The sequence below is a fragment of the Gadus morhua genome, chromosome 3, assembly GCF_902167405.1.
Source record: "Gadus morhua chromosome 3, gadMor3.0, whole genome shotgun sequence".
Lineage (NCBI taxonomy): Eukaryota > Metazoa > Chordata > Actinopteri > Gadiformes > Gadidae > Gadus > Gadus morhua.
Window position 1 is genome coordinate 9,446,578 of NC_044050.1, and position 12,858 is coordinate 9,459,435.

A 12,858-nucleotide genomic window follows, 5' to 3' on the forward strand; every position below is an offset into this window, starting at 1 on the left:
TGAGTTGGAGGCGTAGAAGGAGGCGGATGTGGAAGAGGAGGTGGAAGATGCCCAGGGAGATAGTGGGGAACAATGTTTAGAATTCACATCCACCACCCTCCTGTCTTTAAGGGCCCCTCCTTCTTCCCCTTCCACTGCTCTTAGATGTCTGACACAACGTCAGCACAACAACACAACGGCACACAACGCAGCTCAATATGTGGATCATTCCCAAGCCTCGACATGGTTAACCAAAAAAAACGTCGAATGAGAGTGAACTATGTTTAAAGATAATTATTTATTGGTTGTTCATGAGTGTGTTTTCATGCATGCATGTGTTACTCCCCCCCCACCCTCAGGCAGATCTTATCTTTACTGTTACCATAGAAACAACACCCTCCCCAACACGAGAACAGCTTGCTTAAGGAATTTGCCAAAAGATGGTGGTGGTTGTTGGAATGCTGATGGCGGTGGTAGTGGTAATAATTGTGGTGGAGGTGATGTTGATGGAGGCGGTGTTAATAAAGGTGTTGGTGCTGGTGCTGTTAATGGAGGCGATGGTGGTGATGATAGTGGTGATGTTAATGGAGGCGGTGGTGATGGTGACGGTGGTGATGTTAATGGAGGCGGTGGTGGTGGTGGTGGTGGTGGTGGTGATGGTGACGGTGTTGATGTTAATGGAGGCGGTGGTGGTGGTGGTGGTGATGTTAATGGAGGCGGTGGTTATGGTGGTGTTAATGAAGGTGGCACTGGTGATTTTGTTGGAGGTGGTGGTGTTGATGGAGGCGGTGGTGGTGGTGTAAATAAAGGTGGTGAAGGTGTTGATAAAGGTGGTGGTGGTGGCGGGGATGTTGATGGAGCTGGTGGTGTTAGTTGTTGTCCCTTCGCGTTCCTCTGCTCTCTTCCTCTCTCCGGCGGCGTTCATGACTTGTGTCTTTATCTCCAGATTGCTCTATTCCGTCCTGCCGCCGTCTGTCGCCAACGAGCTGCGCCACAAGCGGCCCGTGCCGGCCAAGCGCTACGACAACGTGACCATCCTGTTCAGCGGCATCGTGGGCTTCAACGCCTTCTGCAGCAAGCACGCCTCGGCCGAGGGCGCCATCAAGATCGTCAATCTGCTCAACGATGTTTACACCCGCTTCGACATCCTGACCGACACGCGGAAAAACCCTTATGTATACAAGGTTAGAACCCCCCACCGCCGCCACCAACACGCATTCATTGTCCTGTTGTGCTTTCCGTCCCTGGCGTTTCAGATGCCAAACACACCGTCTCGACACAAAACCTTGGATGAAGTTGATTTTATAGATGTATTTTTTTGTACCTGATATCAGCCGTTTAGATGTGGCCAAAAGACCGCACTCTGAGTCATTCTCTCTGACTTCCAGAAGCACTGGTTAAAGAAAACAGTACGTAATAAGATCCAATAGTGGACATCACTTCATGCCGTCAAAGACTCGTTTTACAGCGTTTGAAGGGCCTTTTCATCCTAAAACAAACGCAGCCTCACCTCTCTGAGTTGCAGCGACCTCTCCACCAGCACAAGAATGGCTTTTATAGTCTCTGCAGCGAGGCAGATTTACACTCGAGGCTTTCAGACAAGAATGCACTTTAAGAAGCTAAACAGACACCGGCACTTCCCTGGGACGGGCTTCAGGCAGTGGGTCACCAAAATAAGTAATATTTACGCTAGGAGCCCAACAGACTAGGTGGTCCCACCCATCCTCTCTGCGTACACAGAGCCCCCTGAATGCCTTCGCGCTGAGGCAAGTGTTTAACGCATTGTCCTACAAGGTTTCAACATGACTTCTGGCCATGCTTCAAATCCAAACAACAAGGGCCATTGTCACACACCCACACACACACACACATATACACGTACAAGTTCACGCATGCATGCAAGCACACACGCACACACACACACGCCAAAAGTGATCCTAAAAGACACTTGTGCACACACACAAAAGTTTTGTTCTTTTGTTCATCCCTAAAACACACAAGTTAATGGCCTAATAGACCTTATTCACCGAGCTGCCATCTTGTTTAGTTGGGCAGGGAAACCTTTGAATCTTGGTGGAGGCCGTGAGAACTCAATGGAATGCATTATAAGGCCCTGTGTCCACATAGCAGGTATTTTCTGGCAGAACAGCGCTGGCTGGGAGCTGGGGAGCCTGGGGTTAAGCACTTCTTTGGTGAGAGATTATTAATTATATTTTAAATGAGAAGATATCACCGACCAGCGTTTTCATCGTCATTTTCAAACCACCTATCCGGGAGCGGGTCGCGGATAGGTTTTTTGATGTAACTTTGTTTTTTATCTTTATTTGACGCATCATAAAGTTCTGGATAGACGCACACGGCAAGAACAATTTCCCGCCCCTTCTCATATATGATTGGTTACCTGTAAAGCGGCCACAGTGACTTCACCAGCACCTTTTGAAAAGTTATTATAAGTTATAGATATTTTCAACTAGAAGCGCTTTGAGCCCTCCATAAAAAGGTGCTTGGTGCAGCGGTTTGTTTCAGCAGGGAACACGCTCTCTCCTCTTTGGGGACAATTTAAAAACGCTGCCACTCAGGGAAATAATGCAACGTGGACAAGGGCCCTAAAAGCTCCCAGAGCCGCAGAACTAAAGACAATGCATTGAGTTGTCATAGTAGGTACATAAGCTGTAGGTTAATAAGCTCCCTGGAGTAACGCGTGAGTGTTCCCTGCCCAACCCAGGTGGAGACGGTGGGAGACAAGTACATGACTGTGAGCGGGCTCCCGGAGCCCTGTGCGCACCACGCCCAGTCCATCAGCCACCTGGCCCTGGACATGATGGAGATCGCCGGCCAGGTGAAGGTGGACGACCAGCCCGTCCAGGTAGGCTTTCTCCCGCCCAAGACAGTGTAGGAATTGGGAGGTGCGATATACGGGGGATACAGGGTCAACAGACTTCTTTGGATATCATCACTTTGTGTAATGGAGAACTGAATGCTTTTGGTGTTTTGTTATAATAAGGAGAAGTAGAAGAAGAAGAGAAGAAGAAGAATATATATTATTTATGAAGCAACTTCATAAATACTCAAGACACTTAACAAAGTCACCTTAGTATATCAAAGTCATATACATTTTTTGGGGTAATTAGGTTAATATATCCTAATAATTATCATATTTTTAAATTATCACGACAATAATATGTCCTTTATCCTGTTTCCGTTGTATCAATACTTATTAAAACACATGCTTTACTTTTGTCTAACTTTGCCAAATAGTTTTCACGTTGAAGCAAAACAAAGCAGCCGTCTTGTTGATACAACACAGCACCCTTCTGTTTAACTAGAGTAGTTGAGTCTGTTATTGTAATTACAAAATATAACGGTTGATAAACTATGGAATATCATGTCTGGTTAACAAAAGTGTGTTTATTAGTGTTCAACAAAAAAAAAAAGAAAAAAAAGTTTTGGCAACAGCAGCGAGCTACAAATCATTCGCTGTGCCTCTGTGGTTAAAAATAGCCTGTGCTCTTGTATCGTGCCAAACAGATAGTTTGTTCATCACTCGGAACACAACAGCATTAAAGGGTCCTAGGCCCACTAACATAAACTCTACTTTAAACCCTCAGACGGTACATAAATATTCTTACATCCAGACTAAATATAAGTCCAAATACATTTGCTGCGGGAAGAGAAAAAGTTCATCGTTGCAGGTTCTAATTTCGTCTGCTGGCGATCTTTCTGGACCTCGACCAGGAGATATTTTCAGGAGCTTCTCAGGAACAAGCTATATGGATTCAGGCCAAGAGACAGCAGGCCTCTTTAGCTGTCAATGCTACTTAGGAGAACAAATCTTTCACTGAGCTCTTGTTTAGCATTCATCTGCAATCCTTGAAATGTTCAAGTGGTAGAAGCAAAATGTGTAGAACATCGACAAAACGGTTTCGGCATTTTTCCGAACTTTTCATTAGAAACCCGATTAACCAACGGCTCCTGGGAAGTGGAATGGCGATTGTTGACAGGGCTTATCTCTGGACAACAAGAATACTTATAGGAATGTTGGTACTTCACATTTATATATGGATATATGGATATATATATATATATATAGATAGAGTACATATTTTAAGCAAGGTATTATGCCACACTGATGAAGAAAATTAGCACACTGCTTCACAAACAGAAACTGGGTTTGATGCCCTGCGATCCATAAACTGTGAAGAATGTATTCCCATGCGCTTTCTCCTTCCCTAAAAGGCCTACATGCAGAGGCCTCCACTGCTGCCACAGGTCCGCCAATCAGCAACCCTACCATTGTCTATTATAAAGTCACATCCATCCTCACCCCTTGTTTTTGTCATTTAGAAAAGAGTGAATACTACAATCACCATAGTCACCAAATAGGAACACAACGTAGTGTCTATATTAGGGACTAGCAGTGTAGCAGACCTCACACAGACACAGACCCAGACCCTGACACCAGGACCTCAGCCCGACTGACATTTAGTATAGACAAGCATATTGACACAGTCATGAACAGTGGAGACACAAATCACTGCTCTGCTTTCTGATTGGCTCCTATCTCAGACTGCAGTGCAACAAGTCGGAGGGCTGGCCAGACAGATGGGGAGGGAAGGGGGAGCCAAAGGGGGATAAAAACTAAACTAAAATAATTCAATATTTTCAATGACAATATTTGTCCATTTTCGCACCACAACATACGTTTATTTTGGGCATATTCCACACATAGGAAAAATATGTGGTTCACCCCCTTTTATAAATAGTCAGGCAGTCATTTGCCTAGCAACAACTGACTTGGTGGAAGCTCTCACGTCCACATGCTGAGCTGTGTAAGATGCATGTTCTCCTGACCTTTGACCTGTCCCGCGGGCCAGATCACCATCGGGATCCACACAGGAGAGGTGGTGACGGGGGTCATAGGTCAGAGGATGCCACGCTACTGTCTCTTTGGCAACACGGTCAACCTCACGAGTCGCACGGAAACCACAGGAGAGAAGGGCAAGATAAACGTCTCAGAGTACACCTACAGGTAAGGTCACACTCTCTCTCTCTCTCTCTCCCTCTCTCTCTCGGTCTCCAACTCTCTCTAGCCCTCTTACTCTCTCGGTCTCTCTTTGTCCCTCTCTTAATCTTTTTCGGTCTCTCTCTCTTCTCTTACTTCCACTCTCTTACTCTCTCTCTCGCTCTCTCTCTCTTCATCCCTCTCTGACTATTTCTCTGGCACTCTCTATCTTCTCTCTCTCTGACTCTTTCGCTGGCTCTCTCTGTCTCTTTTTCCCTCACAAACTCTTTCTCTGGCTTACTCTCAGTCTTTCTCTCCCTCCCTCTTTTTCTTGGACTTTCTCTGTTATAACGTATGTGGCGGGGTTTCAGAAAAGCGAGACCAAAGACAAAGACATATGTAGAGACAAAGAGTTCATGGGAGATGAAAGTCACAGATACTCAAGGGAGAATCCAAATTGTAACACTGCACTTGAATGTAAACTAATCTCCATCATCATAACATCACTTCCGGCCACTTCCTGCAGGTGTTTGCAGTCGGCGGAGAACTCGGACCCTCAGTTCGATCTGCAGTACCGGGGTCCCATCACCATGAAGGGGAAGAAGGAGCCCATGAAGGTGTGGTTCCTGTCCAGAAGAACTCCCCTAGAAGGCACCGAGAACTGAACTCCTTCTAAACGGCCCGGTAGAAACGTATGACGAAAACCATTTCCAAACACCCGGTTAGCGTACAACAAAAACTCCTTCTAAACGGCTTGGTAAACGTCAAACAAATACCATTTCTAAATGCCTGGTTGACATACAACAAGAAGCTCCTTCAAAACGGCCTGGTAAACATACAAGGAAAAAAATCGAAACACCCGGTAAACATAAAATGAAAAATCATTCTAAATGGCCCGTAAACGTACAAAGAAAACTCCAAACTCTGAAGATAGAAAACAGATTGAGAATTGGCACATTCGCATAGGCTGTTGAACTGGAGTTTTTCGTCAGTGTAGTTGCTGCGGTTTGTGGGTGGGTGGGGCAGAGAATTTACCGCAAACCTGCCATTTAATTTGGGGGAACACCACAATTTCGATTTCATTTTGAGTGCACTGCCCCCCGTGCCCCCCTCGGTAACCTTGGTTACATCTTGATTCCTAGCTAGGAAACATGACCAGCATTACTTCATCTCACAGTGTGGTGACTTCCTCCTCCAAGCAATTTTAGGAATATATGTCAAATTAGCTCATTGGATGAACGACACCAAATATTGTAAAGTATATTATAAAGATAACAATAATATATTATATATGGTAAAGAATTTATATAGTATAAGTTCATATTTAGCTACATGGATTTGGTCAAAATAGTTTTAACTTCAATTCCCTTTTTAACAGTTAAATTCATATTTTTAACTCATCATGCTTTGCTGTCATTCCAGAGAAGTAGTCAACCCTCTCTTAGTGTGTTCCCTAACTCTCAAGTGTGTATGAGTGTGTTCCTTAACTCTCTAGTGTGTTTGAGTGTGTTCCCTACCTCTCTAGTGTGTTTGAGTGTGTTCCCTACCTCTCTAGAGTGTATGAGTGTGTTCCCTAACCCTCTCTACTGTATATGAGTGTGTTCCCTCACTCTCTAGTGTGTATGAGTGTGTTCCCCTAACCCTCTCTACTGTATATGAGTGTGTTCCCTCACTCTCTAGTGTGTATGAGTGTGTTCCCTCACTCTCTAGTGTGTATGAGTGTGTGCCCTAACTCTCTAGTATGTATGAGTGTGTTCCCTAACTCTCTAGTGTGTATGAGCGTGTTCCCTAACTCTCTAGTGTGTATGAGCGTGTTCCCTAACTCTCTAGTGTGGACGTCTATGATTGTGTACACACAACATAATGGCTCCAACGACCGTGGAATTGGCTACGATTCTCCTGATATCAAACCATAAAGTTTGATATCAGTTTTTAATAACATAACAGGATAGCGTTTGGAGACTCGTTTGAACAAAGACGGGTCCCAAGTCCTGCTGGTTCCGCGTGGAGGGTATCTAACCAGCGACAGTTCTTTGGACACCCTGGCCTCCCTCATGGTTCTCTTCTGACAGCCCTCCGTGGCGGCCTCTGACGGCCCTTGCTGACGGTGCTCGCCGACGGCCCTGAGTGTCGACCGCTCCAGAGTTAAGATCAGTTGAGGCTTACGCAATCCTTGGAGTTGTTTCCATTCACCAGCTGGGCAGCTTTATACTGTAACTGCACTACTGTACGTACTGGAGTTAGGATTGTACAATGTGTGAGCTTCTATACAGCCAACAATACTAGGATTGTTGTGAACCACCATGGGGACGAACACGGCATTATGGATTATGGGTTTACATGTTTTGAAAAGTGTCGTCCTGTGTTTCTTTGCTAGAAAGATGTTGTTTAGGCCTACTTGTTCACGATCAAATCGTTGGGAATATGTTTCACAACATTCCTTCTTATTTGCTCTTAGATGAAAGATCGTAAAATGCTTCAAATGTATACAGATGACACACGAATAATAAGAAAGAACTTTTTCTACTGTTCTATGTACCATGTTTGAAACTCATCTTGATGATATAATATATTTTGTCTTGTTTAGTTCCGTTAATCTTTTAAGAATTTTTTGCATTCGTGAAATTCATACACTTTTTTTCAGGAAATGCAGAACTTTGAACAAGATCGAAATATGCCAATTTTAGTAAGTTTGCATGGTTTTTCGTATACCACAAACTATATGGATAAAATATAAATCACACATGTCACGAGCAAAATACAAGTTAGTATGAATCAACAAAAGTTAATTTGTAATGTATTAGTTTCACTATATATTTAAACACACTGATAGAAAAATGAAAAATATATTTTGTTGAAAAGAAAGTGCCAAAATTATGTATTTTACTTATACCGCCATTTTCAATCACTGTCATTTCAAATCGGTTATTGTTAAACTGCACTTAAGAAGGAGTGGGTCCTGATGACTGAATGCGGCATCAACTCTCTCCTCTCTCCTTGCCACCTCCTTATCCTCACAACCTCTAAACTGTGCCAAATCGCTTACCGGATTTCGTGGATATTTGTGTAAGAAATTACCACTGTCTATATTAGGGTTTGTGTTTGGCTTTTGTCTTGTTTAGTTGTTTAGTTCCGTTAATCTTTTAAGAATTTTTTGTATTCGTGAAATTCATACACTTTCTTTCAGGAAATGCAGAACTTTGAACAAAATAGAAATATGCCAATTTTAGTAAGTTTACATGGTTTTTCGTATACCACAAACTATATGGTTAAAATGTAAATTACACATTTCACGAGCAAAATAGAACTTAATATGAATCAACAGAAGTTAATTTGTAATGTATTAGTTTCACTATATATTAAAACACACTGATAGAAAAATGAAAAATATATTTTGTTGAAAAGAAAGTGCCAAAATTATGTATTTTACTTATACCGCCATTTGCAATCACTGTCATGTCAAATCGGTTATTGTTAAACTGCACTTAAGAAGGAGTGGGTCCTGATGAAAAAATGCGGCATCAACTCTCTCCTCTCTCCCTGCCACCTCCTTCTCCTCACAACCTCTAAACTGTGCCAAATCGCTTACCGGATTTCGTGGATATTTGTGTAAGAAATGACCACTGTTTATATTAGGGTTTGTGTTTGGGTGAGAGGAAAATATAAACAGATCATGCTAAACTGTTGTGATGCCTGCATTCATTCCTGTCTCTCTCCTTCAATGCCATCATGTGTTCAATACGTGTTGTTAAGAAGTTGGAGATAAGTCCTTGCGGCCTGAACTTATTATGCAGGCAGTCAATACTCCTGTATAGTGCAGGATTACAAGGCTGATTTGATGTAACAGTCTTAAGTGATTTTATTGAAGCAGCCCATCTAGTGGCTAGTTCAAGACTCACACTTGGTTAGGATAAGGTTTCATTTCCCAGGTGAATCCATATTTTATACAGTCTACCGCCAACATACAACGTAGGCCTACTTGTCCAAAGTGCATGTACTACCGACCCTGCGCCTGGCAAACTTGCCATTTTTCGGCATCAAATGTTGTAATAAAATATGAGTTGATTACATTACTGCAGTAACTGCAGAACTGTATCTGATGCTGGGCAACAACTGGCTGATAAGCTAGATGTGTGTGAATATAGATGATTAACTATTGATCCCACACATCTCTTCATCATTCCCCTCTAACATTAATAGTGTCAAAGTAGAAAGGTCTCCGGTGATAAGAGGACTGAGAAAGGACAGTTCAGATACTGGGATTGTCCCTTCTGACCCTGACCTGAGTCTCAGGTCCTTGCAATCAATGTCTTATCAGACTAATGGCGAGCCAAACATCATTCAGCATCACAATGTGTACAAGGCCTATATTTACTTTATAACTTGAAGAGGTTATGGGAGGATTCAGATCAAAGTTCCACCTGGAGGAGACACAAGACCAGTGTTGTTACAATCAGTGTTCAATCAGTTCTTATAGGCCTTTATAAAACAGGGCTGCAAATCATTACAGCACTGAAATATGATAAACCTAGGCCGGCCTTCAATGACGTGGATCTGCTTTCCAATTCTCAAGAGTTGCTGAAATATGAATGTGTTGTCCGCAACGATGAAAGTGTAGCCCTGTGGTCTCAACCAGAATGGGGAGATTAGGTGCTAGCATCACTCTAGGTCTTCTAGGAGGTAGGGGTGGGAATCTCTTGGCACCTCACGATTCGATTCGATTCCGATTATGAGGTCAACAATTCGTTTCTGATGCGATTGTCGATGATTCTCGATGCATCTAGATGCAACAATTGATTTTATGTACATTTCCATGCGTGATTTTCAAAAATATACATATACATCTGGGTTTGCAACTCAGAGTTTGCTAATCACTTCCTACTTTTGTGATGATCATTAAAGACATCAACAGATTAATTAACTTATCTAATATTTCATACAAGAGAAAGCTTTTGTCACAAATATGACTTTCTATGAACAATGCAATAATCAATGAAGCTTGCATTATAACACAATATGGAAGAATGCAAAAAAATAGGTTTCAGTTTTATTTTATTTCTAATCCTTCTTTTCTATGTCATTAAAGGAAAAGCTGCTCTTGAATTAGAAGGAGTTCTTGTGTCTGGCTGTGAGTTTGCACGCATGCTGCGTAGGCTGATTCGCAATGGTGACAAGACAAATCAGATTGGCCAATACACACTGAAGATAAATTAAATTAAAAAATTACAAAAACTATCCCTCTCTGGCGAACAGAATGTTAGAGCAGGCAACATTCAACATTAATTCAGATTATTAATTTATCTGCATCGAGACAGAATCGTTCTAGCGAGAATCGCGATGCATCAAAGAATCGATTATTTTTCCCACCCCTACTAGGAGGTAACACTTTAAAATGACTCACGAATGGAGTTGGTGCGGGTTGAATAGATAGTAATTGTCATGTATTTTAGCATCAATAAACATTGACATTAATAAAAAAAGAGAGCTCTTGAAAGAACAGACAAAACAAAAGGAATATGTCCTCTGTAGCTGGATTTGCCAGTTCAAGTGCAACTTGGGAAACAGGGGTGTTGTGGGATAGTTTATGTAATACTACTATCCAGGTAGGTTAGTGTTTATGTATCTTATCTGTGTCTGATAACACAGATTATTGTTGGCACAGGATGCAGCCACACCTTTTGTAATAAATTGACAATATACCTAACCGGTTCACCTCTGTATTATTTCAATAAAATCAGAATTGCCCTGAATCAATCATCACACTCACACATGTGTTTCACATTACTGTACCGATATAAGAGAGATTGGGTTGAAGAGATATGAGATAAGATAAAAATACAACCGTAAGCTTTCAACGGCCACATCACTACTGATGGGCGTTAGGAAGATAAGGGTGAGGCCTACAGCAACCAGGGCTCTATAAAGAGCTGTGGCTACCTCACTCACTTCACTAAGTAGCCCTCACTCATTCACACACTCACACTCTCACATCCACCATGACCTTCAACGGCACCTGGAAAGTGGATCGCAACGATAATTATGAGAAATTCATGGAGCAAATGGGTGAGTGGAGTTGTTATGGCCCGAGCTTTCTTTTTGTTTGTTCGCCTGCCGTTGAAAGCGTTGAAACATGCAGGACATGCTGGGAGCATCGGTGGTGACAGGGTGGAAGAGGCTGTCTGTGTGTGTGGTGTGTTGGAGTAGGCCTACTTAGCTGGAGGGAATAATGGAGGATGAATGGCGGGGGGGGGGGGGGGGGGGGGGGGGGGGGAGAGTATAAACTTAAATAATGTCAAGCACAGCGTTGGAAAAGAATTGCCCTCTGGGCAGCAGATCAGGAACACACCAGCAGTTTGATGTTTGTAAAATAAAATTAAAATGAATCAGAATTGGACTGTAACAAACTATTCTCATTTTGGGCCACTGATATTCACACCCTTATCTGGTAGCCTTTCCTCAAATTGTTTATTGAAAAATCTGACTTCATACAGTCTCTGGATAAGTCTGTTAACCGTATTAATCCTGTGTGTATTTGTGTGCATGCATTCACGTGTGTGTTTGTTTTTCTGTGTGTGTGTGTGTCTGGTGTGTGTCCTTGTGGTCATGGGTGTGCGCGTCTGCTGTTACCAGGGGTCAACTTGGTGAAGCGGAAGCTGGCTGCTCACGACAACCTGCAGATCACAGTGCAGCAGACGGGCGACTCGTTCCACGTGAAAGAGACCAGCGCCTTCAGGACCCTGGAGATCGACTTCACCTCCGGGGTCACCTTCGAGTACAGCCTGGCCGACGGGACCGAGCTGAAGGTGAGCAGCACGGGACTCTGTCCTCACACTCGCCCATCCATGAAGCCAACGCACACACGCCGACTTACATTGTTTAAGAAAGGAAATTCAATGCAACGCACATTAGTCACTCAGAGATTTACATTCATTCATTTCTCCAAGGATAAAAATTGATGTTGACTAAATGCTGCAGAAATGCAGGATTGACTGAAGCATGAAACATGTTCTTCTCTGAGATGTTAAATGCCCGCTCTCCCTACAGGGCTCCTGGACACTAGAGGGAGAGACCTTGAAGGGCTCCTTCACCAGGAAGGACAACGGAAAGCTGCTGACCACCACCAGAACGGTCCAGGGAGACGAACTCACCCAGGTCAGTCAGCCACGTCTGTCCTGTTGTTTGGTGTTTTACAAAACCATGCTCCAAAATGTGCATTTTATTAAAACACACTATGTAAAGTCGCTTACCACCCATGTGATCAAGACTTTATCACATAAATCATCAATTCAAACAAGAGCAAGTGCTTGTGTGAGCACATGTATGTGGGAGTGAGTGCATGCACATGTGTCAACACTGAACCAACATTGTTAATCAATAACATAAAACTAATTGTTATAGGTGAACGCATTCCTATGTAGGTGAAGGTCTGACCCCGATATCGGTTAGAGAGCAATAGACCTTATTATCCTAGCGACCATTTTGGTTCTTAAAGTTTATAGGGAAGATTCGGTTAAGATACCCCACCCGGACAGTTTTTAGATACAAGATGGCCACTAGTTGCACAATGCCTATGGGCAGACTGTATTGTGATAAATCCATGTTACCTATTTCAACAGAGCTACAACTATGAGGGTGTGGACGCCAAGAGGTTTTACAAGAGATCTTAGAGCAACTGCGGATCGCCTGACCAACAGATCGTCATGACTACAGCCTTACAGCTATACAATCGCAATAAACCAATGTGCACATTACACTGGCAAAAAATGTATGTATATTAAAAGTATTCACTATTTGTACAAATTGTGTTTGGTTTCAATAATAAAACCTAATTTGATACGTGCTCGCTGTGTGGTGTACATATACTTGGTGGTGGTGTT

The 12,858-nt window shown here is 42.9% G+C and overlaps 2 protein-coding genes across 2 annotated transcripts in view; both read left to right on the forward strand.

Moving 5' to 3' along the window:
* Positions 1-8,667, forward strand: part of gucy1b1 (guanylate cyclase 1 soluble subunit beta 1) — a 24,645-nt gene extending 15,978 nt beyond the window's left edge. The window contains exons 10-13 of the mRNA XM_030350964.1: positions 926-1,163; positions 2,705-2,845; positions 4,854-5,008; positions 5,508-8,667. Of these exons, the coding sequence (XP_030206824.1) occupies positions 926-1,163; positions 2,705-2,845; positions 4,854-5,008; positions 5,508-5,646 (673 nt within the window). The 3' untranslated portion in view covers positions 5,647-8,667. The remainder of the gene's footprint in view (positions 1-925; positions 1,164-2,704; positions 2,846-4,853; positions 5,009-5,507) is intronic.
* A 2,127-nt stretch (positions 8,668-10,794) lies between these two features.
* Positions 10,795-12,821, forward strand: fabp2 (fatty acid binding protein 2, intestinal). Its single transcript, XM_030350966.1, has 4 exons — positions 10,795-11,044; positions 11,612-11,784; positions 12,026-12,133; positions 12,598-12,821. The coding sequence occupies exons 1-4, from the start codon at positions 10,978-10,980 to the stop codon at positions 12,646-12,648; spliced, it is 399 nt and encodes a 132-aa protein (XP_030206826.1). The 5' UTR covers positions 10,795-10,977; the 3' UTR covers positions 12,649-12,821.
* The last annotated feature ends 37 nt before the right edge of the window (positions 12,822-12,858 follow it).